Below are 26,406 nucleotides of genomic sequence, written 5' to 3'. Positions count from 1 at the left end.
ATTGCATCATGTGTATATGTAACATTAGTTTGAAAAATTTCAAATTGTTTTCTTCCACACGATCAAGGGCCTCAGAGTAGTGGTGCACACGATGAGCATGCATTCATCTCTATGTCAAATCAGACCTGAAAACCCTCCCTTTCAGTTAGGTGACAACTCCAGTTATTTTCTGTTTGGATTGTATGAAGTGGAGCTGGAGTTAGGTGTTTTAGATCAGAAGATTAATGATTTGTCCAAAAAGGTCGAAACGATTGAACCAGAACCATACAAAGTGTACTTCGATCGACACAAACATGAATATCTAACTTTGCCCCAAGGTAGAAGTGTAGAACTACAATCATTGCCAGTGTCTTCAGTAAGTGAGAGCGAGACTGAAAGTGAGGCTATTTGTAATGATCAAACTGGGCAGGATTCCGATTACACTCCCTCCCGCACCACGACCTCAAAATGGAGGCAACCACGGAAACGCGTCGGAAGACCACGAATTTCTGATAAAAGAAGGTCATCTAGACTGATGAATAACCGAGTACAAGCCAAACTTGCGGTAAAACCTATTCCCACTAAAAAAGTTTCCCCATACAACATAAGACTTATTCCTGAACAGATTGTCCCCAAAGTAAGGAAACCGAATAGAATGTCTGATTGGAAGCTTCGTGTTAAAGATAGGTTCAAACAACCAGAGGACCCCAAGTCCCACTATATCACACACCCCGTCATCCCAGTAAAAATACTTTTGAAAAACCATAAAATTGAATCTTGGCTGTCAAAATTTCCATGAGGAAATGCCAACCGTCTCCAAGGAACTTCTCGATTGAAAGCTTCTAAATTAATATTCCGAAATAATGTAGCATCTCAATAATAATCTCACGGGTTATACCATACACACAAGTATATATTATACACGCAAAAATTTATTGTACAAAAGTGTCTTTTCATTTGTGGACAATCGACCGATTACTTTAAATGAAGATTCTCGTAATGACGAGGATCTTCCTCTCTGACACCTGTTTTTGCTTGCGTAACTTTCAACCACGAAACTGCTTCAAAATCAGGATTTCCCTTGGTTAACTCAGCCATGTCTGTACCTTCTGTGGTCAAAAGGGCGATAGCATCATGACCTCCAGCACCTGGAACAACACCGGAAATAACACCAGGGAACTTAAGACACTTGTCTAACAGTGTAGTTTGGGTTTCTGGTTCAATATCGGCCCCTGATTCCTTAGTAATTGCTCTGAAGAGTTCTCTGATCTTCAAAACTGCGTGTTCAAGTTCTGTAATCTCTGGTATGGATTTCTGATCAGCTTTTGGAGACAAATTTATGCTAGCCAGAATACTATTATACCGCTCCGGGTCTGTACTGCTCAGTTCAGTTAGTTGGGTTACAGAATCAATGACTCTATTATTGCACTTGTTGATTTCCTCGAAGACGTCAAAACTTCTTGGTAAGTTATTGTCGTACCATTTCTGCACCGTGGCAACCAATTTCACAGTAGATGACCCTGAACGAACGTCCCCCATTACCAATTTCAATCCAGGAGGCAATGTGATCCCTTGAACAAATATATTCCAATCAGCTCTATCAATCAATCCTTTCAAGGCGTTATGATACTGACGAACGTATACCAAATCCATGGTGGGTAGATCGGCAATGAGTGCGGGAGGAAATCTCCTGTATACGATTGAGCCGTACGTGGCAGCTGCAATATCAAACCCACTACCGATTTTACCTTGAGCTTGGCAATGCGCCACTTGTGCAAGATTATGGATCATGTGTAAATGGTCTTGGTTCTTAACATCCAAATCGGCCATCAAGTTTGCGCACAGACATGTGGTCAGAACCGTGGTTAAACTGGCTGATGATCCCAGCCCTGTTTTCGGTACGTCTTGAATATCTTTCTTATGGAAGTTGAATTCTTTGAACTCGTTAACCTTTTGAACCGTACCTTCTGCGGAGTGATATTCTGCATCTGAAAACGTCTGGATGACGATATAATTGAACGGAACCTCCTCCGGGAAAAAGTAATTGAATACGTTAAAGATAACTTGTTCAACAAATGGGTTCGTGAGATCGTTGATTTCCAGCGGGACGTACCCATTCTTCTTTTTCAGTCTATAATTCCATTCATCATCGTTGAATTGGGTGCTTGTAACCTTGACATACACGCCTTCTATGTCGGGCCTCTGTTGACAGGAAACCATCGCGTGCATACGCGCTGAAAGCGCTACAACAAAAGATTTGTATTCTGCATTCAAAACTAGATACCCACCAGCAATAAGCGCCTTACCAGGTGCACTAAATGCTCTCACCTCCTTGGCAGACATGTTCAATCTATACAACGTTGCTTACGTAGGATACTTGTACACCAAAACCGAGACGTGTCAAGCCTGTCAAATCTGTCAAATTTGTACAAGAAGATCTCAAATTGTTCAATTTAAAGAAGTATTATAATATTACACGTGACGTAAAAACTGCTTACAAGCGATAAACTAAGACCATCAGTGCGCATCCAGAGGTCAGTCTTTATCCTGAGACGGTTTCCTTTTCTTTGCGAGTTTGGCACTGCGTGTATTCTTGGCGACAAGTTTCTGTTTGGTAGTCTTTGGCGTTGCCTTAGCTCTTTTCGAGCGTGGTTGCGCTGGAGTAGAGTCCTCATCGATCCGCTGCTTCCTCTTTCTCAGTTTTCTTAAATTCTTCTTCTTGGGTGCTCGCTTCGGCTTCTTAGAAGGTGACTTCTTTTCCACGGGAGCTTCTTCATCATCTGCTGGAGGAGCATGCCCTTTACTCGTAATGTCATCCTCCCCTTCAACTTCTTCTTTTACAGGAGATTCAGGATTTAAGGATTTATCCTCTTGCCCATCTGATGGAATCTCATTGCTACCTTCGACATCTTCATCTTCTACATTCAGTTTTTCAGATGGTTCATCACTTTCTCTAGGTATAACATCTTCAGAGGGCACATTACCGGTATCCGGCTGGAGAGCTCCAAGATCACCTTCTTCATAAACCCCTTCGGTCGCTTCGGTGGAAATTACATTGTTCAATTCATCCAAATGGTTCGATTCACCTCCTTTAGCATCCGAGTGTTCTACAACAGGCTCCACTATTTCAACTGGGACCTGAACTGGTTCAACACTTTCTGATTCCTCAGATTTATCAATAACTGGCACAACTACATCATTTGAAAGCGCAGAAGCTTCTGACTCCTCTCGTTGTTCTTCGACAGGCTCAAGGTTTAATGGAGGAACGGGACGAGCTTTCTCTACCGAAACAGATGCATCATCTTCTGTTTGTGAAACCACTTGCACTGAGACGCTTTCAGCCGAATTATCCCCAGAAGGTTCCCTAACTAAAACATCAATGTCGGAACCAGGTTCTGCTCCTCCTTCAGTCTTCAAAGTATCTAACTCTTTTGTGCTGGTGTCCACTTCCATATATGGAGGAGGTGTAGAAGATGAAACACCAAAAATTTGATGGTGGTCTAAGTCTGATGTATTTCTGTCGCTTTTGTCTACAACCTCTTTACGATTGAAAGTTTTCGTTGAAGTACTGAATTCACTGCTTTCTAATCCAGAGTACGTCGTGTCGCTAATTACTTTGGTACCAAGATCCAAACTCAATTCGCTATCTTCTTGGATTGGGTGGATAAATGCGGTATCTGTTTTTTGACTAAACAGTAAATCATCTCTATATTTATCCTGACGGATCTGAAATTGTTCATTCTCAATGTTATGCGCTAGATTTTTGATATTACACAAATCGCCCAACAGAATATTTCTATCAGGGCGCTTTGGCTGGTCAGATGGTATTGTAACTGGGTTCACTTCGAGTTCCTCATTAAGCATAATCGATCTTACTTCATTCGATCCAGAAGCAACTAAAGTTTTCCCATCTATTTTATCGACATTGACCTCTGACATTTGTTGAGCATCTGTAGGTAGTTCAAGATCTTGCTGACAATTATCCCCACTCTCAATGTTAGGCTCTTCCTGTGATACAGTTAGTGGTCCTTCTGTTGCGTTCTCTTGTATAACAATGTTATCTTGGCCATTCTGGCAATCTTCTTCTGGGTGATCAGATAAATTTATAACACCGTTGTTTTCCGGAATCTTTATTTCTGTATCCTGCTGAGGAACTTCCTTGTCCAACTTACTATCTGAGTTCTCATTACTAGATGAAACGACCAGTTCTGCCTCTCTGCTTTCTTTATTATCAGATATTATGGTTTCATTCATATTCATCCCATCTTCGTTATAGCGTAGTATGCCATCAGAAGACTGGCTTTCGCTATCTGAAATATCTCTCCTGTCAACAAACTCCTCAGCAACATTGATAATACCATGTATGTTCCTTGCAATGGACACGACAGCCCCAACTGCAGAAAATAGCAACCCTTTCCCTGCTACACTCTTTGCATTTGAGTTAGCAGATTCATCAGGCTGCAAATCCTTTCCAACTTCTCCATCTTTCTCTAATGTGCTTCCCTTACTGATATCTAGCGGTTGTTCATATCCAACCGATACCGGTTTTACAAAACTGTTCGTTAACACTTTATCCAGATTAGCGTTTTTTTCATTGGATGTTTTGGGCAACGAGGTATCTGGGCCGGGACTTGCTTCAACCTGAAACGCCTCATTATCTTCGAATTTATTAATCTGATCAAGCGAATAGCCGGATTTCGCTTCCGAGCTTGACCCAGCTTCGAAACTCAATATTTCAGGTGTCTTACTATTCGATGCATCACCGTCATATGAGGGCAGTTCTCTCCCTGGAACTTCATGTTTCGAATCATCATTATTTTCATCGTGTAATGGAGCCTGGACATATTCTTCGTCAATTGCCTTCTCAACCGATACTAAATTATCAAAAAAACCTGAGATTGGATGATATTCGCTAGCGCGATCATTTCCCTCTTGATCTGTAGCATTTAACACGGCATCGTCGGAACTTTCGGGCGACTCGTCGTTCAGCGGATCGTCCTTATAATCACAATCCACCTCTTTTTCGTAATCATTCATTCTATCGAGTATGTTCTCTTGACTAGATTGGTCGTGTTCAAGCGACGAGCTTCTATCAAAATTGTTTACAGTTAAAACGGCACTGGCAATATCATCACGATCTCCAGATATAGTGGTTCTTTTGGCAACTATATTATTTTGGTCATATAATACGTTTCCAGAAGGCACATCCAGTTCAGTCCGTGCTTCATCCTTCTCGTTGTCAGACTGTGGGCTACGTTGAATTTTGGAAATAGGTTCTGAATTTTGGGCTTCATATGATACATTTTCAAGAACTATATTTTCTTCATCACCGCTTCCATCAATTCGTTCCTTTCGTTTGAGTGAATCGGTTTCTTTCATCTCACCTTCATTTATAGTGTACGCCACACGAGATTCTTCTGCAGGGTATTCTGGGTTCACAGCACTTTCCATCTGTTCAGCAGCCAAGTGATGTACAATGTTGAGAGGTGATGAGCAATTATTTCCTTCTGATGTGTCAGGTTCCAAATTTATCAAATGTGATGATACATTCGGTTCAAATGAAGGGTCACTAGCATTTTCCTCGCTCAAAAATTGTCGTGCAGGTGCATCAGGCAGAAGAGAGTGCTCAATATTTACCAATTTGCGTGCTGGTTGTGAGTAAAGTTGATCATCTTCTGGTTGTGTGACAGTGGTAGTGTTTGGTTTTGAATCCTCGTTGGTAGTTCCTTGAGTTTCAAGTTCATTGGACATATTTCCGATAGTATTACCTTTATCAAGATATTCATCAAAATCAGAGTCCAAATCTTCTTTAACAAAATGTAACGTGGTTTCAACACCGGATTCAGACTCGGGCTGAATAGCGCTTACGTAAAGCGAAGCATCATCTTCAAGTTCACTTTGAGTCAAATCTGTTTGTCTTCCTGTTTCATTCAAATCAGAATTTGTAATAGGTATATCCTCATGACTAGACGTAGATGTTGGTGGGAGCTGTGCACGTTCTTCTTCTGTCTCGAGGTACAAATCCTCAACAGATCCACTATCTTTAGTAAATGAACCAACTTGTTGATCAGCCGTATTTGCATCGGAATGAGTCGAAGCAGAGAGAGGTATGCCTGATTCCTTTTTGTCATCGGTTTCGCCATAACTGACATTTTCTTCAACTGAACCTTTGTGAGACTCATAAGCGTTTATGGGTTCATCTAAATATGCCTTTAAATTTGTTGCATCATTAAGAACCTCAAATGGGTCTTCATCAAATGGCGAAACATATTTATGAGTTTGGTTGAAAATGTGGGAGTTATTTTCACATGAAGAGTCACTGTAAGGGGAAGTTCCAACATGAATTTCGTAACGTGAACTAGGTCTAGATTGCTCAACATCACTTTTCTCTATGACCGCGTTCTCTGATTCTTCATTAAACGAATAAAAAAGCGTGGTATCATTAAGCGATGCCATTGTGTCATCGGCGTCCGCTTCTTCTGAAAATTCATGAACGTCAGCTGTCGAAGCAGAAGTTGTCTTTGCTGAAGAAATTTTTTGCGAATTAGGGGATATTTCTGGAGGAGGTATACCCTTTTCGGTAGTTAAGGGTATCGACGTATCCGTCAATCCATCCTCGGGCGAGACCGATATACTGTAACCTTTATCGTGTATTAGTTGCTCACTGGAAGTCAAAAGTGCTTGACTTGCAATCGCAGCAAAATCAATATCAGGTGATTCGCCGGAATGCTCAACGCTATTTGCTTCTTCTTCATGACTTTGTTCTTCGACATACTGTCGTGTTTCGTTATCTGAGTCGTTCAAAGGGATAGGTACAGTGTCTCCATGGTCGTCAGAAACAGAGTTTGTAACTTTCTCATGCATTTGCTGGATTTCTGTATTGTCAATTTTTGGACCAGTGTCCTCGATATCACTGGTGATTTCGTAAGCTTCAAGAGAACCGGTCTCAGATGAGATGTCAAACCCGTCATTAGTTTTGTTTTCGGTCTCATTTTCTACCGGATGTACAGCATTTCCCCATTCAGAAGCAGTGTATGTGTGCTCTTCAGGTGACGTATCTAGATTCTGAGTTGCACCATCGTTTTGATTTTCTGGGTGAACGGATTGCATCATACGGGATATATCAGGATAGCGCGGTTTCATCAACTTGGCGAAATCAATTGTTTCACCAGCGCCATAATTCAAAGAGTTGTTTTCATTTTCCTCATATGATTCTTCATTTTCTTGTTCATTGGCTTCTTCGACAGCTCTTTCTTCAGAAGAATACTCGGATTCAGATTCCTCACTTGAATTATCTGGATGGTTGTTATCTTCATTATGATTAACGTCGTACTCCGATTGCTGCAATAGGGAGTCAAAAGTTACATGCCTTTCTGGCACTGAGTTATACTTTAATTGATGACTCAAAACTTGTTGAGTAGTTTTGGGTTGTGAATAATAATACTCTCCATTGCCCAATGGGTCGGCACTTGATGAACTGTCCTCTCCGCTTAAAATGTCATCTTCATCTTCTTGAGAATGCGACATTGAAGGGTTTTCTTCACTTTCAGAGCCTTGTGAGGAGTTTCCATCCTTCTCAGACTCTTCATCGGAAAGTATGATCAGTGATCCTTCTGAGTCCTCATGCTCTAATGGTAACTCCCTCGAAATATTATCAACGGCAATTTCGGAAAGTCTATACTGGTTGGGTTCTTCGAGTCTATCGACATTATCAGCAATATCATCAAACGATACTCTATCAGAATCACTCGTCCTTTCAAGAATATTGGAATCTTTGAAAGATGTATCTTTACCCTGAAAAGATACCTTTCTTGCGGGTAGTAATGGCTTGTTTAGGACCGCTTCCACAAATGAGTCTTCCAACTGCGAATCTCTCAAATCATCCTCCAACTGTGATGCCAACTGATCCTCCTCTTTCTTTATATCAGAAAGAATCGACTTCCCACGTTTGATCAATGACTGCAACCACTCGCTCGTCTTTGAAGCATCATGCTCAGAGCTTCCTTTATTTTGTAGCCTGTTTAACTCAGGTTTTGAGACTCTAAACCCACTTCGGAATGGAGACGGTACAGCAACTTCCCGTTGTAAGCTCCCATTTATATCTCGCGAATTACCTCTCCTCCTCTTACCCTTCAACAGCGACGCAAAGGGAGTGAGGTTCCTGCTAGGGGTAGTAAGCCGTTTTTGCCGATCCTCACCAGTCATTCTAGCACACCAGGAGAATACTCAAATCGTGATTATCCTCCTCTAATAAACACTTTGAAGTCGTTTTAGTTCGCTAGTCTTCAATAATAATGCATCGTCAAGGCATGTGTTGACGTTTATATTTCATTTTCGCAATGTTTTCATTTTTTGGTCGTTTTTTCCATTTTAACCCATCTATGGACCCCCACAGGCGTTAGCGGTACGAGAAATCACCAAACAAAGCCCTCCAAACGCCGAAATCACATGGATCTGGCCCACATTGAAGACCAACTAGGGCAGCAGGAGATATCCATTAGCTATTTTGATCCGTTTGCGCTCTTTGAGTCTGTGAAGAATGAGTTTTTAAGCATATTCCCGTTGGAGGATGTTCGGTGGAAGTCCCCTACGGGCACCACTAAAACAGTGCCACGATTGCCCATAACGCTGGTCTCGGAGACAGATGTGCCGGCAACGGATACGAAAGAGCCTCCAAAGAAGCAAATGCCCTTTATCAAAATAATTATTGTTACCTGTTTAACGGTAGACGACTACAGATCGAAGGTGAGGCCCCTATTAAGAAGATGGTTACCTGTCGTTGGGGAGGAGGAGGCAGAAATTGGGGAACCTGTGCTGCCAATAATATTCATGTACGCCAATTCTACTGTGACGGATACTAATATCTTTAAAACTGTATCCATAAAGGAAAAGATCAATAAAGATTTCCCCGGTGTGCAAGTGCTTGAACTGAAGTCTGTGTATAAGTCTCCGCGAGAAAAGGAGGAATTTTGGTCTCATCTTTCTCAAAACTTTAAAGTTCAAGTGGTGGATATATTGAAAGAACGGTTAGGGGTATTGACGCTTAGACTAGCCAAGTTAACCAATGCTAAACAAGTGCAAGAAAGGTTACTCGCTAGAGAGGAACTGTTACAACTGTTTCTGAAATTCAAATTAACTGACGAGGCATATTTACAAATTAAAGCCATTAGGGAAAAGTTGCCATTTTCGAAGAGGTTTCAATTGGGGAAACTAGAGTTTCCACTCAAATATACTTTGGACGAATCGATCGGTGATTTATTCGAGAAGGGTGCGTTGACAAAGTTTTATTATCTGAAGTACTTTTTCATCAACGAGCTGAATGTACTGTTCATCAGTGAACACTCAGATAAAGTGTTTACTCGTATCCACCATTTAACTTGTCAGTTCCTCAACAACATTGATAGGTGGTTTTTCAAAGACGAAAATCTGTTACAATTCAAATTTACACTATTGCATACCGTCATATTGCTACTACCTGACCATACCGCGTTGAACTTCAAAACACTCCCGGAAATCAAGGGCAATTTGCTATTAGCGGAACGGGAATGCTACCTTCAAGCTGTTCAAAGTATGACTACTTTTTCGCTTTCATTTAAAAAGTACCCAGGGGGGGATTATATCTTTGATCAAGTTTCGCACTCGTATAAAGATGAAGATAGTTTCCACAAAAGATTTATAGGGTACAATCAAGAAATCATGTCGTTGTTTAATTCTTCTCCAATAGCGAAGAGGCAACGGACCATTGATGTGCTATCGATTGAAATAGGCCTGCTGCATTATCAAAGGAAAGAGTACGAAAATGCCCTTTCGATTTTTATCTCCTGTTATGAATTTTATATCGAGTCTAATTGGAACCTGATAGGGTTGCAAATTCTCAAAGTGTTTGTTGACTCCTTGGTCAATTGCACTAAGATATCCTACATTGAATTCAATGGCTCCCACGTTCCTGTGAATAATATACTATCCAATGCGTACTTGAACCTTTTGAAACTGTCGAAGGATATCGATGAAAGGAAACGTTGGTGGCTTAAATTTCTGGCGGTTAAAAGAAGCAAGAAGGAAGAGGAAGAGGACCCTGTTTTTTTCCCTTTGGATTTTATCTTTTCTGTTGAGAAATGTGCACTGGTGACTCTCAGTAGACCGAACGTCTATCAGATCAGTCTTAAAGTGACTGGTAAATGTCTACCTGAGGATATCAAAGCAGAATACGTGAAAATCAAACTAAGGGATTCGAAGGGCAAGGCAGTGGACTTTGCTAGTACAGACGTATTGCTCTCCGCTGGTACTACAGAGTGTACACTTGAAACGAAAGATATTGCATTTGGAGAATTTATGATCTCCTCTTTGGAGATCAAAATTTGTAACACAACTTTTGTGAAAGAGATCGAGGACACGAAAATACGTGTTGTACCGATATTCAATCAAGATAATGTGAGTGTTGCCGTACGGGAAGCTTATTCTTTGAAGCTCGGGGATCATGCCCTTGAATTAGATTTTAATAATCTGGATTCTGCCACTGACTTTGATATTGCTTTATTGGTGAATAAAGCTGCCCGAGAGGAGGTATACCCAATAAGTTTTGGAGCTGAAGAGACGGTCACTGAGTGGGTGATAAGGAAGGGAGATGTGCCACATTTGATTCCTTACTATCTGCATCCTTCATCTGGCACCTCTTTTTTCATCACAGCGACAATACGGTTCGTGAAGAACGGTGTAGAGTACAGAGATACTAGAAGCCATTACATTCAGTGCTACTTGCCCCTCTCTGTATCCGTGGAGGATGTTTTCAAAAGGGATGTCTTCTATTTCAAATTTCTTTTCAACTCGTCGATACGAGACGAGCCGATCGTTCTCTACAGTGCCGAGTTGCTCCCCGAGCGTGAAGAGAGATACGATATCAACGGGGTCGTCGAGTTTAGTGAGCCCATTTTCCTGACCTCTTCGCTGGCAAGTGATAGCTGCCTACAATGCTACCAGATCAAGGGTAAAGAGGGCAAGTTCTATTGCTCCGATCTGTTCTACTTGAAAGTCGAATACAACACGTTGAAGGAAATCCTGGATTCCTTGGTCACAGAACTTGTATGGGGGGAGACCCCCTCTCCGGAGTGGGAACCTTGGAAGTATTTCTGGGAGCAAGAGATTCTGTCGCGGCTTGTGCACAACTACGACAAATATGCGGAGACGCATACGTTGATTCTAGAGCCACAATCCCTTCACCTCCAAAAAATTTGCTCGTTGATCGACAGCGTGGCGTTCCCTCGGGACCTCAAGTGCATAGTTCTGAAATTCCTTAGAGACTTGACCACTGGGATCGCAGTGGACGACCCACAAGTACGGAACAAGAAAATAAAAGCGAGAGCTTTGCACGTCCCCGTGGAGTTCCCCGAATACGAGCCTATTTTCCACATACAGTTTGAACCGGTTCAAGACCCAAAGGATACAGCGGCACTTCACCCGCAGATCGGCTGTCCTATTCCCTTCTCGCTGACTGTCGAAGACCTCAGCAGCCAGTGGGTCGCAAACCCAATTGCAGTTGACAGACTTTCGCCCTCGCGAGTCCCACCACCCGCGTCACCTTCTCAGGCAACCGACGGCCGCGGGACCTACGTGCTCGAGGTTGCTTCGAGCAACGAGTGGCTCGTCCAGGGCAAGAAGAAGTTCACGATCCGGGACACCACCACTACGACGACGCCCACGCTTCTACAACGGCACGGAGTGTCCCTCACGCCGCTCAAGACGGGCCACCTTGCGCTCCCTCGAGTGGAGGTGACCACCGAGTGGCAGCAGCAGGCCCGCACAGACCAGCGTAACGCACACGACACGCTGCTCGTCCTGTAGCGTCCAACCATGGAACCCGAGAACCGTGGGAACCCGCTTAACTCAGCACGGCGTTGCGTCATCGGACCCCGCTGTTACCCGGGTTTCTTATATTTTCGAACAAAAGAGAGGAAAGAAAAAGAATATAAATATAATCGTAATAACCTTTTCGATGCTCAGGTATTGGGGGGGAGGGAGACTGGGGAAGAGTCCGGTTGTGAAGGTAGTTGTTGTTGTGTTGGTTGCTAGTTTGCGTTTTCCTGGTGTTGTGCAGTGCAGGTTTTGTTTGCGTGTTTTGTTTGTTAGGAAGGTTCTGGTTTGGCTGGTGCGCGGGCGGTGATGGGGTCATCGATCAACTATCTTGGGTTTATGTCGAAGGTGCATCGGGCTGGGAACACAAGCAGCAGCAGCAGCAGCAGCAACAACAACAGTGGTCATAGTAGTAGCGATGGCGGTGGCAGTGGCCGGGAAGAGCTGGCTGGTAAGGGTAAGAAACACGATTTGACTTTTCCGCGGGAAAGCGTTGATAAGAAGAAAGTGAGCACGAAATCGAAGCTGTCGCTTGCGTTGCAGAACAGCGAGACCGGGTCTGCTGTGCAGGTCGGTGGTGCTAAGGCTGGAGACGGTATGGTTTTGGATGAAAGTGCCGTGGAGGATGACCCGGGCGGTCCCCGTGCAGGACAGGGACTCGCCGGTGTCGATGACGAGGATGATGACGCCGTTACGGCTCTGTCCTTTATGACTGCAGCGTCTACGGTCAATACACGGACTGAATCCGAGTCAGATTCAGAGTACTCGTCGTGTGATGAGAAAAACGAGGAGTCTTTGAAGGATTATAGACCCGGAGGGTACCACCCGGCATACAAGGGTGAGAAATACAAGGAATGCCGGTACGTTTTGGTGAGGAAGTTGGGCTGGGGCCATTTCTCTACGGTGTGGTTGGCCAAGGACACGGCGACAGGCTCGCATGTCGCGATGAAGATCGTGCGAAGCGATAAAATATACACCGAGGCTGCGCTCGACGAGATCAAACTGCTCGAGAGGCTCAAGTGCGATAAAGAGGACCTCTGCGAGGGGTCCAAACATATCCTGGATCTGATGGACAGTTTTATACACACGGGTCCGAACGGGAAACATATCGTTATGGTGTTTGAAGTGCTCGGTGAAAACTTGCTCGCATTGATCAAGAAGTACGAGCATCGCGGTATTCCGATAATATACGTTAAACAAATCTCGAAACAGTTACTTTTGGGTTTGGACTACATGCACAGGAAGTGTGGCGTCATTCACACGGATATAAAACCTGAAAACGTTTTGATGGAGATTGGCGACGTGGAATCCATTGTGAAAATGGTGACTATGCTTGATAAACAGAAGAGGGACGTTAAGAAATTACAGAGGAAGCTCCGCAGATCAGAAACGGATGTACAAAAGAGAGCTGCTCCACAGAGTAACGGCACACATTCTCATATTAACACGGGTCCGTCATCGATCAATTCAAACCATAATAGAGCCGATTACAGAAGCTTCAGCAACAACTCGACGACAAACAACAACGTCACTCTGTCGCATTCCTCCAAATCGGCCGTTCAAAGTATCCCACCGCGGAGAGCGAGAAGAAACACAATAATTAGAGGGTCTCAACCTTTACCGTCCCCACTCAGTTCTACGAATTTTTTCGAACTCAAGAGTCAACTGCTTAATGGCACCTCCTCGACATCTTCGTCACAATTCCCATCGCCTTCTAAAAACGGCGATACCTCTGTTGGATCTGTGAACTCCTCGTCATACAGAGAATACCATGGTATAAACGAGAAACAAATCACACATTCCCTGTCCTCATTCGAACTCTCGAATGAACAGGGCCACAATTTCAGCGAAAACTCTGTGGGCAACTACGACCACTCGTACACAGAACAAATGGGGGGTGTCACCACAGATGCGGATAACAACATCATCCAGATCAAGATTGCCGATATGGGGAACTCCTGCTGGTATGACGAACACTACACAAACGCCATCCAAACGAGGGAGTACCGTTCCCCGGAGGTGTTAATGGGGGCACCATGGGGGTGCAGTGCAGATATATGGTCCACTGCGTGCCTTATATTCGAACTAATCACTGGTGACTTTCTGTTTGAACCAAACGAGGGCCACTCGTACACGAAGGATGATGACCACATTGCTCAAGTCATTGAACTACTGGGGGACTTCCCGCCGTACTTGTTGTCGCAGGGCAAGAACACCAAGAATTTTTTCAACTCAAAGAACAAGTTGAGGAACATCTCCAAATTGAAGTACTGGCCGTTGAAGGACGTGTTGATGGAAAAATACAAGTTCAATGTAGCAGACGCGACACAGATTTCCGATTTCTTGCTCCCCATGCTTGAGTTGGATCCGCGAAAACGCTCAGACGCCGGCAGGCTTGTCAACCACCCGTGGTTGAAGGACACCTTGGGGATGGAACGCATTACAGTAGGTGATAGAGAGCTGTATGGTAGCGGTAGCGACATCCCAGGCTGGTTCGAGGAAGTGCCGGGCCACAATAAGCATTAAAGTGTGAATTTTTTTGTAGTTCAACATAACCACGTTAGTGAGTGTATTAATAATAGTGTTGTAATTGTTTTTTTTGTCGAAGTTTGAACTGTCTTCTTTTTGCATTCGCGCATTCTCCAGTTATCAGGACTCCTGAAGCTTAGCCATTTAAAAAACGAAGAACTATCATTATTATAAAGTAGGTATGTAAAATACAAAGGTTCATAGTAAGAATGGGAATAACATGTGAAGAAAAAAAGAACATCAAGAAATGTGCTGCCTAGTAACAGAGCAACAAAGGATAAAAAGTACGAAAGAAATAAGTGAGAGCCAAATTCATTGAAATAGCCTCACGAGATGAAAGTCATAACGCTTTGAAGTATGGTTTGCTTTAAAGAAAAGGAAACAAACCAGATCACAGCAAAGCCGATATTAGGAATGCGAATAATCCACTGGTGATTGATGGGACCGTGGCCACAGCAGCGACACCACGACTGCTTCTCGAACTCGTGGAGGAGGAAGAAGAAGATGACGATGCTGCAGAAGACAATTCACGAACAGTCGAGGATGAAGACAAAGTCGTTGTTGATGCATAAGAACTGGCCTCAGTAGAAGAAGAGATGGTGTCGTTGATGTCATCCTCAGCAGCCTTCAGCACGTTGAGAGTGTTGTTCTTGTTGTAGGAGATTTTAGCGTCAACTTTCTTACCGTTGTTATCAGTGATTGTGTAATTGAATGTAGTTGGAACAGTGTAGTTTGTCAATATCTTACCAACGTTGGTCCCGTTGACACCCCATTTAATCAAGTTGGTGATACCTTCTGGTTGTTTTGGAATGGTGAAGTTGTTGGTGCCGAAGCCAGGGTACGCCTTGGTAATAGATGCGTTATCACACTTGTAAATGGTATTGTTGGAAAGAGTCTTTTCCTTTACAATAGTGTTGTTCACTTTGCTGAAACGATCCTTCAAGTTGGCAAAATCTGTTTTGTAAGTGATTGATCCGTCATCGTCATCGATATCGACCAACCCGTAGTTGTTGGCCTCCTCAGCGTATTCGTAGACCAACCCACCGGAAAACAATTTACCTAGACCGTTGTCTGGATACAGTCCATCGGTAACTTCGTCGAAAGTTCTTGGCAAGTTTTTGTTGCAACCGTACTCGGAGAAGATCAGTGGGATCACAGCGTCGCTGAACGTGGAGTTCAGTTTATCGTAACCGGAGGAAGTCCAGTCGGAGCTCCCTGAGCACCACTCGTAAGTGTTCAACCCGAAGAAATCGGACCTTGATTCGTTCAACACTGGATCAACTTTCTTCCCATCCAAGGAGTTACACTGCAAGTACTTGAAACTGGCCAATCTCAACTGAACGTTGTTTGCGGCGGAGTAACCAACTGGAATTGTTCTGTTGGAATGTTTTTGGATGTACTGTTTCATGTCTCTCTGCACGGCACGGATGAAAGGTGGGTCTATTTCCGCGTAGTCCTTCTCATCGTTAATCACCTCGTTACCAGCGAAAAGAGCCAGCAAGTTTGGATAATTCTTGAACGCATCGATCACTTTGAAGACACGGGACAAGTACCATGAGTTATAGGATCCGTTGGGGTCAGCACGGTTCAAGTTTTCACCGTAGTTACCACTGTTCACGTCCAAAATGACGTAGATACCAGCGTTGTTCAAAATAGTCATACATTTGTCGTGGTTCAAGTCCGGATTGACACTGTATATTCTGACAGTGTTTATACCGAGCTGTTGGAACACGAAGGCGTCCCTGGCACAAATCTCAGGGTCAGAGAGCACATCCGTCTTGGAGTCAGATTTGTAAGCAGACGATCCACCAGGTTGATAATCAATACCCTTCACGTAGAACACTTCGTTCGAAGTCGCATTATTAACAGGTGAAGAAGGTTTGATAAACCTGTAGTTTTTAATATGGATGGGCAGAATAGCCTCCACAGAGGCCACCGCCATCAAAGATAGCAAAATGTTTAAAGAGAACTTCATCAGATGGAGAACTTAGTTTACACAGAACAGAGCAGCAAGAATCAGGAAACAGTGAAACATTCCCATCGAGGAGAAGTATCAGTTTCATGTGTGAGGTTCTTGACCAGTGAGCTGTTTATATAACACCGTCCAGTGAACCAAATGTTTGTTTGTTTGTTTGTTTTCGTTTGTTACGCCGTGGAAGGGTGTGTGTCCTGCGGCGGTTTCTGAGTTGCGATGCCCTCAGCAAAAATGCTCTCCGGCTGTTTCTGGGGCACGGCTTGGTACCTTCGAGCGGAATTACCTCTTCTGGACGATGACTCCTATTTTGCGCAGCCTTCCTGCGGCATTTTAGCGCCAAAAATATGTCCTTGAACAAATATAGCCCATTGGTAAAAAAATGTCCCTATTGTGTATACCCCGGAGAGTAATAAAGGCACGCCCCGGAAAAACCTCGAGAATGAGGGCAAAAAGTGTGCCAAGTGCAAGTGTAATAATAGCAAGGAGTTTAACCTATTGAGGTAAGCGTTCAGACTATATATATGTGCTTGTGTGTATACGGAGTGAAGTGGGGGAGGCTATTAGTTCGTCCTTGGCTTCTTTCGGCCTCGGGTTTCTTGCATGTAGAGGCGATACTGAACGGAGTACTCCTGGCGGAGTTTCCGCCAGTGTGGGAGTAGGTCCCCACATAGTTGTTGCGATAGTGCCTTGTTCTGTTGTATCAGTGGCGTGACGTAGTTTAACTCTGCCTGTAACTCAGCAATATTCTTTTGTTTCGCACGGATCGAGGACACGAGCTGTTCTCGTGTCGTTGCAGTGGTAGTGTGTAGGGGTCCCAGGAGACGCTGCTGATGCTCCTCTGGGTTACTTGATCCGTTCAAACTTCGTATTCTTTGTTCCACTGTGTCGAAATATGCGAGTAACTTGGTGTCCACCTCGTAATCGTTCTGTTCTAAGGATGTAAGGAGTAACTCGTTGTAGGTCCTGTCGTACTCGTTCAGGGGACGTTCGATGGCCGGCGGGGCAGGGAGACCCTCGTGGAGGAGACAGGGGAGTGCTAAGATGGCGCGCGTTGTAAGAGGCGCAGTGACCTCCTGTCGCCTCTCATCCGAGGTATTATTATTGCCGTCATCGTCCTCACTCTCCTGTTCCTCGCCAGAGTCGTCGCTTTCTAACTCGATCTCAAAATCGTTTAATGGGGGGGGGAGCATCTCGAACAGTTGGGCAATCTGTCGTTTCCTAACCATCGTAGCAAACTCGTCATGCTTGCGTCTCGTATCGAGTTCTACTGCAAAGGGTACCGTAGTTGTGTCTCCCGCCGCTACATCATCTGACTTGTTCAGTACGGAACCGAGGGACTGATTCTGTATGATCTGCTGTCTATAAAGCGTTATACTTTGCTCATCGCCTGGTCCATTGCCTTTGTGGCCGCCTGGTGGAGATAAAACCAACGTTGGTGGTAGTGTTGGTTTTAATTCACTAGTCGACAACGGCGGTTTCGCATCATCCGTACCCTTAGTGTCCTTCCTGGGTTTGGCTGCCCTGTCCGGTGACTCCTTATATGAAGCCTTCTCCTTCAGTCCTCTTTTATCTACATTACTCTCAAATTTAGCCAGTTCCCGCAAGGTTCTCTCAGTTTCCTCTCTTATGTCATATATACCTGGTAAAGGGTTCTGCTGGTACGGTATGTCTGCATTGTAGTCTATCTCTGTCGCGTACCGCTTCTTCTTGCCCTGCTTTATCTTGGCCGCCCTACCAGCCTGCTTCAACTCTCGATCATGCTGCAACTTCGCAATCTGCTTCGACTCTTCCAACAACCTCTCCTTGACCTTCCGCGTGGCCTTCTTCCCCTGTGTGCTCAGCAGCCGCGCCTTCGCCTCCGCCAGCATCGCTCTCTCGTCGTCGTCCAAATCATCTTTGTCCGGTATGGCCGCCTGGGTATCTGCCACCGGGTTCAAGTCCCCAACTTTGAAGTCCAACGGTGTCGCCTGCACTCTGTTAAGCGCACCTTCTGGGCCCAGATCCTGCGGCTCCGCCATCAATGCATTGTATCTTTCAATAGAAGACTGTGCAGTCCTACCGAGCTTCTCGGCTATAGTTCTCCACTGGTTGGGCAATCGCCTCGCCAAGTCCAACAGCATGCGATCCTCAGCCCTGGAGAACTCGGACAGATTCAAAGACGGCTTGAGGTACTCGTTCCACCGAATATCACACTGCCGTGCGGACTTCTTCTGCAGCAGTGAAGCAATCTTGCTCCATTGATGTGGGCCATACTTTTGCACCGCTGCTGTGAGAATCTGGTCCTCTAGGTTGGACCAAGCACCGCCCTTCACGTACACTGGCACTGGAGGCATTCAAAGTAACCCAAAAGAAGGGAAAAAGGGTATAAAAGAGGTAAAAATAGAGGGATAACCTACCAGTTTCGCTTAATTCCTATCGACCTTAACCGACTCGTTTCCATGATCAGAAGACCAAACCTCTCTTGACATCGAACTGTTCAAGATTTACATCGAAATTTCAAGACTTAAAAAAAAAATACTGCACTTTGAAGAAGTGAAAACAACAGAGTGAGTTGTTCATCAGCAGTTCAAAATTGGCAAACTGAGGGTGGGTTTGTGATTGTTGGCAGTGTACTGGTTTAGTGGGGACAGGCAGAGACAGAGGAAAATCTGTCAGGAGTTTTTTAACTGGGTTGATTGTAATTGAATCTTTCAATAGAGCAAGACACCCGCGGACATCATGCAGATGAGATTTATTTTCTTACCGAAGCACCAGAGACTGGTGAACCAGTGCTATCCGCCTGGGAACAACATCACAGATAAGAAGTCGAAGTCTTCTGAGACATCGTATCTTCTTTACTACGTCAATTCCAGACGGAGCAAGCTGGAGAAAGTCAGTTCGTACTTGATCAAGAAGAACTCACAAGATATGCACAGGAGACGGGTTGGGAACGTTGCTGTGACCCTTGAGATTATGAGCAAGATTGTTGTCAGTTGCAAGGAGAACTTGAACGTGTTCATTAAGGATTTCTTCCACATCATGTTGGCTATCTTGTCCAATACCAATTTTAACAACGACGTGTCTTTACTCGAGTTGCTCGAGTTGACATTTGGTAATATATGCGCAAACGTCGACAGCGCTCTTCTTAACGGGGACTCCGGGTTTGTTAAGCATTATTCTCAGTTTGTGGACATGTTCTTTGAGGTGGTCCAGAACAAAATTCACCAGGACGATCTACTGCTCAAGTGCTGCAACGCTATATCAATTACGAAGAATCTGGCAAGCAATCCGCAGGCAAACCATTACATCCAAACGGCGGTCACATTCACCCTTGTGAAGTTCCAAGAACGCAACCCGAAATTCAAATTTGAATCCCTGAGCGACCCTGCTCAACAAAACCTAGCTAGGAGACTCAGCAGGATCCAAACACGGCCAATGGGGGCGGATATGGAGGATGTCAGTGAAGACAGCTTAGAATTTACAGTGCTGCAATCATTTTTCAACACGGACGAGACAGACAAGCTTACGCTATCGATAAGAGCATTGGTGGAACGGTTACTGATCACTCCAAACAAAGAGCTACTCGCGTTCGTCTGTAATAGGATACCGGTTCAGTTAAGGTACATTGTAATTTTACTCCTGATTCGCCAACTGAATCGGGTGCAAGGCAAAGATTCTCCCGACGTAGAGGCAGCCCCAACAACTGTTCTGAAACTGATCTCTTCCCTGTTGATCTCGGACGTCAGTATCATTGGGTTAAGTGTACTGGACGTTTTGAAAAAAATTCTACAGTTTCAAATGGATAACTTAACCAGACCAGATTTGGTCGCTGAGTGTTGCGCCACGATAAGAGATCTGAACATGAAATCATATTATCAAGGGCAGGCTTTTGACATTGTGTACGAAATTCTGCTCAGATTGAAGGCTTCAAAACCAACAGAGGAGGCAAAGAAGGGGATACTTGTTAGGGACGTGGAAGAAATCATCAAATATAGCTCTAAACCGTTCAGCACGCTGGAACTTCTCCACGAGCTGGCCCCCTATATGGGAAACGCAGTATTTGGGTTACTTGACCTGCTTGACACACAGCAACATCCTAGCCCTACTTCTTTTGTCAAGTTATTTTCGGCAGCCAAGCACATGGATGATTATAGTTTGCGGAAGATGTTTGTCAAGCAAATATTTGTCAAATATGGGAAGTATGCGCTCCTTGGTGGTCTCAGTTATGTGCTAGAAGATGACATGGAACCAGACGAGATGTACTACTTATATCATACTCAAGCGGCAAAGTTCCTTAAATTGAAGGATTATCAGAGTCAAGTAGAGTTTAAACAGGAGAGACGAGAACTATTCACTAGAGCAGACTTAATAAACTATTACTCTGACCCGGGATCTAACCCTTACAGTGAAGCGGGTTCCAAAATCTTACTATCTCTCGGACATGCGATATCGGCCGCCACCTCGACGACTGAGCTTTACCCTTCGAACCGTAACCAGATGTTACAATCGCAGGAAGAGCTAGTCGAGGCTGTGCCCGTCAACAAGACAAACTTCGCCAATAGTTTGTTGACAAGAGACATACAATCAGATAAAATGACCAAATTTACTAACAACGGGGTTGTTGGTCCAAAGCACAGTGTATACCGACTCGTTTCGGACGACGCAAGATCATGGAAGATGGATGCGGCAAGAGCACCAAAGGTTAGCGATCTGAAAAACGCTTTGAGATCCAGGAGGAACGGTTCAAGGCACCCTATGAGGAGCTCGTCTGTGCGTGGCTCACAGTCGGTGAAATCGGCTGTCACTAACATTACCTTTTTGTTGAGCGAGTTGAAGAGCAACATAGGTGAGAGTGAGAGGGAAGGTATGCAAGACCCTGATGAGGAAGACATTGTTGGGCTGGATAAGATAGACATCGCTAGGGCGCAATCTGTGAAACTAAGACCTCCCTTGGGGGATAAGATCGACCATCGGAAATCTCTAATGGCCTTGCTCAAGGAGGAAAACTTGAATGATTCAAATGGAACCGACGACAAGACTCCCGCCAATAACAATGGTAATGGTGACGTTACGGGCAGCAATGATAATGAGGATGATAAGTTTACAGACGCCGAGCAGGCGATGGTGTCTCCGAGCAACAGAGGAATGATGTTTTCCACGGCATGATGGGAGATGTGAGTATATACGTATACAACTTTTATAGAACGATTAATTTGACATTTGATCGATCGAGTCGATCTGTGTAACGTTATGAAATGACTGTTATATATGGACGGGGATATTATGCATCATCGTCGCCGGAGTCTCCATCATCGAACCAACCGTGTTCGTATGCTGCTGCAAGAGACATGGTATCGTCTTTCAGTTCTTCGCGGTCGTCGTTGAACTTGATGTACCTACTCGTGTAGTCGTACCAGTGCTTAAACAGGTCTCTTGACTTTTCCGTGACTGCAAGTTTTACTGTGCTCGTTAAATCTGAGTTGAACTGTTCGGGGATTGTGTCCGACGGGCTGTACTCAAACGTCCTTAACTCGCGAACACCTCTATACTTATTTTCAGGCTCCGAGGATTGGTCCTCTTGTGCTGGGCTTCTGCTGATGGAGCAGTATGAGAATTCATGGTATTCTCTTTCTGCGCAGGATGCTTTGTCGAAGGGTCTTACCCTTGTATGGTAAGAGTAGTCATTCTCCGTGTCGTTCATGGTCGATACGATATTTCTTGATCTGTCGCCGTCCGTTAAAGCGTTGACCAGATGTGTCATGTACCTCTTATTTTCCCTGTTCTGCTGGGAGGACAGCGATACAACGGTATCTAACAACCGACAATGCATTCCCCCAATCTCCCAGTTAGAAAAGTGGTTGACGTCAGCGTACAAGGGGAAGAACAAGTCCGCCTCACCTCTTAACGCTAGTGTACTTCTCAATTTATTGGCGACACCGCCTCTCTTGGTACCATCCGTGAACGCATCCGGTTCATTGAACCCCCAGGAGAAGATGGTCGATTTGGGCAAGTCATCCCTGATGTGTTCCAGAAGTTCTGCCGAAAACCCACCCCATCCACTATCCAGATCGGTGATGAGGTTGACACCTTGCAACGTGTTGCACTGCTCCAGCATCAACCGGAACCCGTCGTCGAGGAAATCGCCCCCCACGAGGCCAAACTCCTCTCTGCCTTGCTCGAAGAGGTCGAATCTCCGTTGTTTCAAGTTATGGAAGCACGGTATGTTCGGTTCTTCGACGTCGTGGGACCAGTTCTTCAAAGAATTGAAGCTCAGCGGCGCGTATATCATCTTGTTGTAGTCTGACCAGTACCTCGTGTCCGATCTGCTGAGCCGCGGCAGCTCCTCACCGGCATCCAATGCCAGCTGGTACTTCGACCGTGGCAACCTCTCCCTCGTCTGGACCAATTGGCCCGCCGTGAGGCGTGCTCCACCTTGTTCATCAAAGTAATCCACTGGGTCAGCATCGTACTGATGCGTCCCGAGCGCTCCAAACCCGTTCAAGGCCTCCCACAACAGTGCTCGCGGCGTGTAGGACACAGTCCGCGCGATCCGGTCGACACTCCCGTTGAGCACCACTTCTTTATCGACCTGCCGGAGCGGGTCCTCAGCGTACAGCGCCTGCTCTTGCCCATTGAAGAACTGTGTCGTCAAGTGGTTCGCCCTGTGAGACACTGAGACGGTGACGATCTCGTGCATTGTAGCGACACACACCTCTGCTCAGTTGTCTCATCGTTTCTGTGAGCAAGTTAGTGGATGTTATATACATTAATGTCTTCTACGTAATGAGTACTCGTCGAGGGCGCGATGAGCGTCAGAAGAAGGACGTCTTGACCGGCTTGCAATGCAGTTCATCGTACGTGTTCTTTGGTTTCAACCCGGGGAGAACCACTTGCCTCTGGAACGCGGAGAAGTACTCGCACACTGGTTCCGTGTACCATCTGTATCCGTTGACGTCCTTGAACCATCCGAGATGCCCACCGATGTTCGTCAGGATGAGACGCACGTACGGGTTCTCCTGTAACTCTTGTTCTGGCACGATTGACTTTCCGCCGATGATCGGGTCATCGAGACTGTTGATGCCGATAAGGGGCACTCTGATCCCCGGGATGCGATTCCTCGGGGATGCGTCCCTGTAGTAATCCTGGGAGTCCCTGTACCCGAACATGGGTCCCGTGAAGTAGTCGTCGAAGTCCTTGACGGTGCGCAACTTCCCCTTGCTGGCCTCCCACTTCTGTTTGAACAGTGGGCTTTGCAACAGGACGCCGAGATGTCTCGTGAGAAGCCTGACGAGGTTGTTGCACAGGGTAGGGCTGTAGATCCTCCTGCCGAACTGGTACCCGTCCAGAAACTGCTGGCCCTTGACCATATCCCAAGGTGCGGACATGACGACGGCCGTTTTGACGTCGCAACGGTCCCCCTCCTCGCCGATGTAGTTAGCAACAATCGCGGCGCCCAGGGAGAACCCCATCATGTAGAAGGGTCTGTTCGGGAACCTATCACGCAACTCGCGGACGCAGTGTCTGAGGTCGTTCGTCCACCCACCGCTGTAAAGTTGCGGCGTAGTGATCGCCGACTGGCAACACCCACGGGAGTTCACCACGCAGGCCTCAAACCCGTATGCGTCGCCAGTGATCCTGCTGAGCATTGGCCGAAGGTAACTCTCATGGGACCCGCCCGTGAGCCCATGGCACATAATCAGCAGCGGGCTCTCATCGCTGGACCTGAGTGTCGGGTCCCCCGGGGCCGCATACCGGTATTGCTCGTCGAGGGGCCTAGTGAACGGGTGCTGCCCCATCGGTGCGGGCGTATCAGGCCGCTTCTTCCCCTCGGGGAGCGGCTCCGTCACAACGAAGTCGATGGCACCTTGTCCGCCATGCGGGTATTCCACGACAACCCGCTTGTATTGCACCTCGTCGATCTCGTTGAACTCCTTGTACCCGGTGTACCCAGTCTGCAGGTGTCCATTGAATAGGACTGGGGAGAGCCAGTCTATGGCACCCTCTTTGAACTGCTTCACGTTGTGGTCGATCAACTCTGACCAGGACAGTTCACCGCCGTCACCGGCGAACTCGACATCACCCTTGGACGACCGCACCTGCCGTACCACCAGACAGTTCGGCAGCCACTCTTGAAACGTCATTGCTGCCTCTTCGCCCTCCTCGAGACCTGCAGACCTCGAGAACCGTTAAAGGGTCCAATGCAATTATATAACGCAGAGGACCTCGAGGACCGGTTCTTGAAGGTTCTGGTCTCGAGCAGTTGCCGTCCGGTCGTCAGCACGTCTGTCAATGGTGCGAGAACAGTTCCTGGTTGCTGCGACTGTTGTGTTTGTGATGTTGTCCCTGTTGCGTCGAAGCGCGCTGTTCCAGAGGGTCGTGGCACGGTTCATCGAGGGCACTGGCCCGAAGGTTCCCGGTCTGTTGAAGACCCCCGGGTGGCAGGTGCTGTCTAGTGGTCACCGAAGTGTCGGAACAACCGAGTTGAGGGAGTTGCAGCGGGCGTTGGCCGGGATGGCACGGTATGAGCGGGCCATGGCGAAGGGGAACGCCGTCATAGTGGACAGGACGATTGCGTTACCGCAGGAACAACGAGAGCAACTGATACAGGTTGGGTACTTCGACAAGATCGCCAGTGTGAACGGTGCGATACTCGAGAACGGCAGCGTCGTGTGGCGTGTATTGCGGTCCGCATTGGAGCAGTTGCTCGAGGTGAACAAGGAGGAGTCCTGTCGAGAAACCCTCATCCAACTGTGCGAAAGCCTTGGGTTTGCAGTTGACATACTGCCGAGCGGTGGGTTACAATTGACTGGCGAGTCTCATCACCGGCACGAGGACTACGAAACACTGGTGTGTTCCCCTGGGGCCCGTGGCGGAGATGTGTCCCCCACGCGCGTCGGGGAGGCCCTACAGCACTTGTGCAGGGACTGGGCACCAGAGTTCCAACACCGTGAGAGTCAACCACTTGTCGAGTACATCGAGTCGCAACTGTCCCCACTGAATCTAAATTCCCATGACCTTGTAGTCGTCCCCGGGAGCGGTTGTGGCTACATCGCCTACGAGGTCGCCAAGCGGCACGCTTCAACGCCAGTGGTATCCGTCGAACAATCTCTACTGATGCACCTGTTCAACGAGTTCGTGTTCCACAGCGGCGAGGACGTCACCGTGCGGCCCTTTGCAAGTTACTACTCTAACCAGTGGGACAAGAACCTCCAGATGCGCAGCGTCAAAGTACCCCTCGTACGGGTCCACAGACCGGACAACCTGCAGTGCGTGCGCGGAGACTTTAACGAGTGGGTCCATTCAACGCCGAGGCAATCCGGCCGCATCGTCGTCGTGAGCGCGTACTTCCTCGACACGGCGCAGAACGTGTTCGAGTACGTCTCATCGGTGGAGTCCCTGGCCATGGCGTGCCCGAACACTGTCCACTGGGTGAACGTCGGCCCTCTCAAGTACGGCACGCAGCCGGCAGTACAGTTCACCGCGCAAGAACTGTCTAGACTTCTCGCAGCGCGAGGTTGGAAAGAAACCGCCCCGCCCAGCGACGACCACGGCGATCTCAACGGGTACCTGACGAACGTCGAGTCCCTGTACCAAGGTTACTACGCCCTGTACAAGTTCCACAAGACACTAACAGCAGGATCTACAAAGCAGTGAGAGATTCAAAGAGATGTACCACTCGCGCAGCTACCGACCAGGGCCAATTAAGCTGCCCCCAAGTGTCACACACCGCGACGCGCAAACATTGACCCCCCCGGACCAACACTGCACGCGACGCCACCGGTCATTCCCCAGCCCACAATCGCAACTACCCATTACTCACCATCCATTACTGCCTGCGCCAGTTCTAGCTAACCTGCACACCTGCAAGCAGGGCCCTGGCACGAGTTGAAGAGACGAGATTGCCCGTTCCCAACCCGCAGGAGCCCCACCGAAGGGTGGGCAAGCCGTATACATGCAGGAGCTGTTTGGAATACGCTGGGGTCATGGAAAGTGTAGGTAGGAGTTCTTGGTTGGGTGGTTCGCAGAGAGGTGGGTTCGACGGTACGGTGCCATTCGGTCCGGGGAGAGTCACTGTTGTTGCATTGGGGCGGGCCACT

General features: G+C 46.5%; 11 protein-coding genes across 11 annotated transcripts; 5 read left to right on the top strand and 6 right to left on the bottom strand.

The window, feature by feature from the left end:
• Window positions 1-91: 91 nt before the first annotated feature.
• Window positions 92-778, top strand: KNAG0J02070 (uncharacterized protein; the record flags this gene model as incomplete). The annotated part of the gene is made up of 1 exon (XM_022610214.1): window positions 92-778. One exon carries the CDS (start codon window positions 92-94, stop codon window positions 776-778), a length of 687 nt encoding a protein of 228 aa, XP_022466533.1.
• A 176-nt stretch (window positions 779-954) lies between these two features.
• On the bottom strand, window positions 955-2,322 carry ERG8 (phosphomevalonate kinase; the record flags this gene model as incomplete). The annotated part of the gene is made up of 1 exon (XM_022610213.1): window positions 955-2,322. The coding sequence occupies one exon, from the start codon at window positions 2,320-2,322 to the stop codon at window positions 955-957; it is 1,368 nt and encodes a 455-aa protein (XP_022466532.1).
• Window positions 2,323-2,514: 192 nt separating this feature from the next.
• ESC1 (Esc1p) lies at window positions 2,515-8,184 on the bottom strand (the record flags this gene model as incomplete). Its single annotated transcript, XM_022610212.1, has 1 exon — window positions 2,515-8,184. One exon carries the CDS (start codon window positions 8,182-8,184, stop codon window positions 2,515-2,517), a length of 5,670 nt encoding a protein of 1,889 aa, XP_022466531.1.
• A 243-nt stretch (window positions 8,185-8,427) lies between these two features.
• Window positions 8,428-11,817, top strand: TRS130 (transport protein particle complex II subunit TRS130; the record flags this gene model as incomplete). The annotated part of the gene is made up of 1 exon (XM_022610211.1): window positions 8,428-11,817. The coding sequence occupies one exon, from the start codon at window positions 8,428-8,430 to the stop codon at window positions 11,815-11,817; it is 3,390 nt and encodes a 1,129-aa protein (XP_022466530.1).
• Window positions 11,818-12,165: 348 nt separating this feature from the next.
• Window positions 12,166-14,352, top strand: SKY1 (serine/threonine protein kinase SKY1; the record flags this gene model as incomplete). Its single annotated transcript, XM_022610210.1, has 1 exon — window positions 12,166-14,352. The coding sequence occupies one exon, from the start codon at window positions 12,166-12,168 to the stop codon at window positions 14,350-14,352; it is 2,187 nt and encodes a 728-aa protein (XP_022466529.1).
• A 394-nt stretch (window positions 14,353-14,746) lies between these two features.
• Window positions 14,747-16,330, bottom strand: GAS3 (putative 1,3-beta-glucanosyltransferase; the record flags this gene model as incomplete). The annotated part of the gene is made up of 1 exon (XM_022610209.1): window positions 14,747-16,330. The coding sequence occupies one exon, from the start codon at window positions 16,328-16,330 to the stop codon at window positions 14,747-14,749; it is 1,584 nt and encodes a 527-aa protein (XP_022466528.1).
• A 560-nt stretch (window positions 16,331-16,890) lies between these two features.
• Window positions 16,891-18,663, bottom strand: CEF1 (Cef1p; the record flags this gene model as incomplete). Its single annotated transcript, XM_022610208.1, has 1 exon — window positions 16,891-18,663. The coding sequence occupies one exon, from the start codon at window positions 18,661-18,663 to the stop codon at window positions 16,891-16,893; it is 1,773 nt and encodes a 590-aa protein (XP_022466527.1).
• A 385-nt stretch (window positions 18,664-19,048) lies between these two features.
• Window positions 19,049-21,475, top strand: EFR3 (Efr3p; the record flags this gene model as incomplete). The annotated part of the gene is made up of 1 exon (XM_022610206.1): window positions 19,049-21,475. The coding sequence occupies one exon, from the start codon at window positions 19,049-19,051 to the stop codon at window positions 21,473-21,475; it is 2,427 nt and encodes an 808-aa protein (XP_022466526.1).
• Window positions 21,476-21,590: 115 nt separating this feature from the next.
• Window positions 21,591-23,006, bottom strand: DML1 (Dml1p; the record flags this gene model as incomplete). Its single annotated transcript, XM_022610205.1, has 1 exon — window positions 21,591-23,006. One exon carries the CDS (start codon window positions 23,004-23,006, stop codon window positions 21,591-21,593), a length of 1,416 nt encoding a protein of 471 aa, XP_022466525.1.
• A 115-nt stretch (window positions 23,007-23,121) lies between these two features.
• Window positions 23,122-24,450, bottom strand: MGL2 (putative carboxylic ester hydrolase; the record flags this gene model as incomplete). Its single annotated transcript, XM_022610204.1, has 1 exon — window positions 23,122-24,450. The coding sequence occupies one exon, from the start codon at window positions 24,448-24,450 to the stop codon at window positions 23,122-23,124; it is 1,329 nt and encodes a 442-aa protein (XP_022466524.1).
• Window positions 24,451-24,598: 148 nt separating this feature from the next.
• Window positions 24,599-25,963, top strand: KNAG0J01970 (uncharacterized protein; the record flags this gene model as incomplete). The annotated part of the gene is made up of 1 exon (XM_022610203.1): window positions 24,599-25,963. The coding sequence occupies one exon, from the start codon at window positions 24,599-24,601 to the stop codon at window positions 25,961-25,963; it is 1,365 nt and encodes a 454-aa protein (XP_022466523.1).
• Window positions 25,964-26,406: the final 443 nt, after the last annotated feature.

The sequence above is a fragment of the Huiozyma naganishii genome, chromosome 10 (genome assembly GCF_000348985.1).
Source record: "Huiozyma naganishii CBS 8797 chromosome 10, complete genome".
NCBI lineage: Eukaryota > Fungi > Ascomycota > Saccharomycetes > Saccharomycetales > Saccharomycetaceae > Huiozyma > Huiozyma naganishii.
The sequence above is the reverse complement of the archived record's forward strand: the minus strand, read 5'-3'. Positions and strand labels throughout refer to the sequence as shown.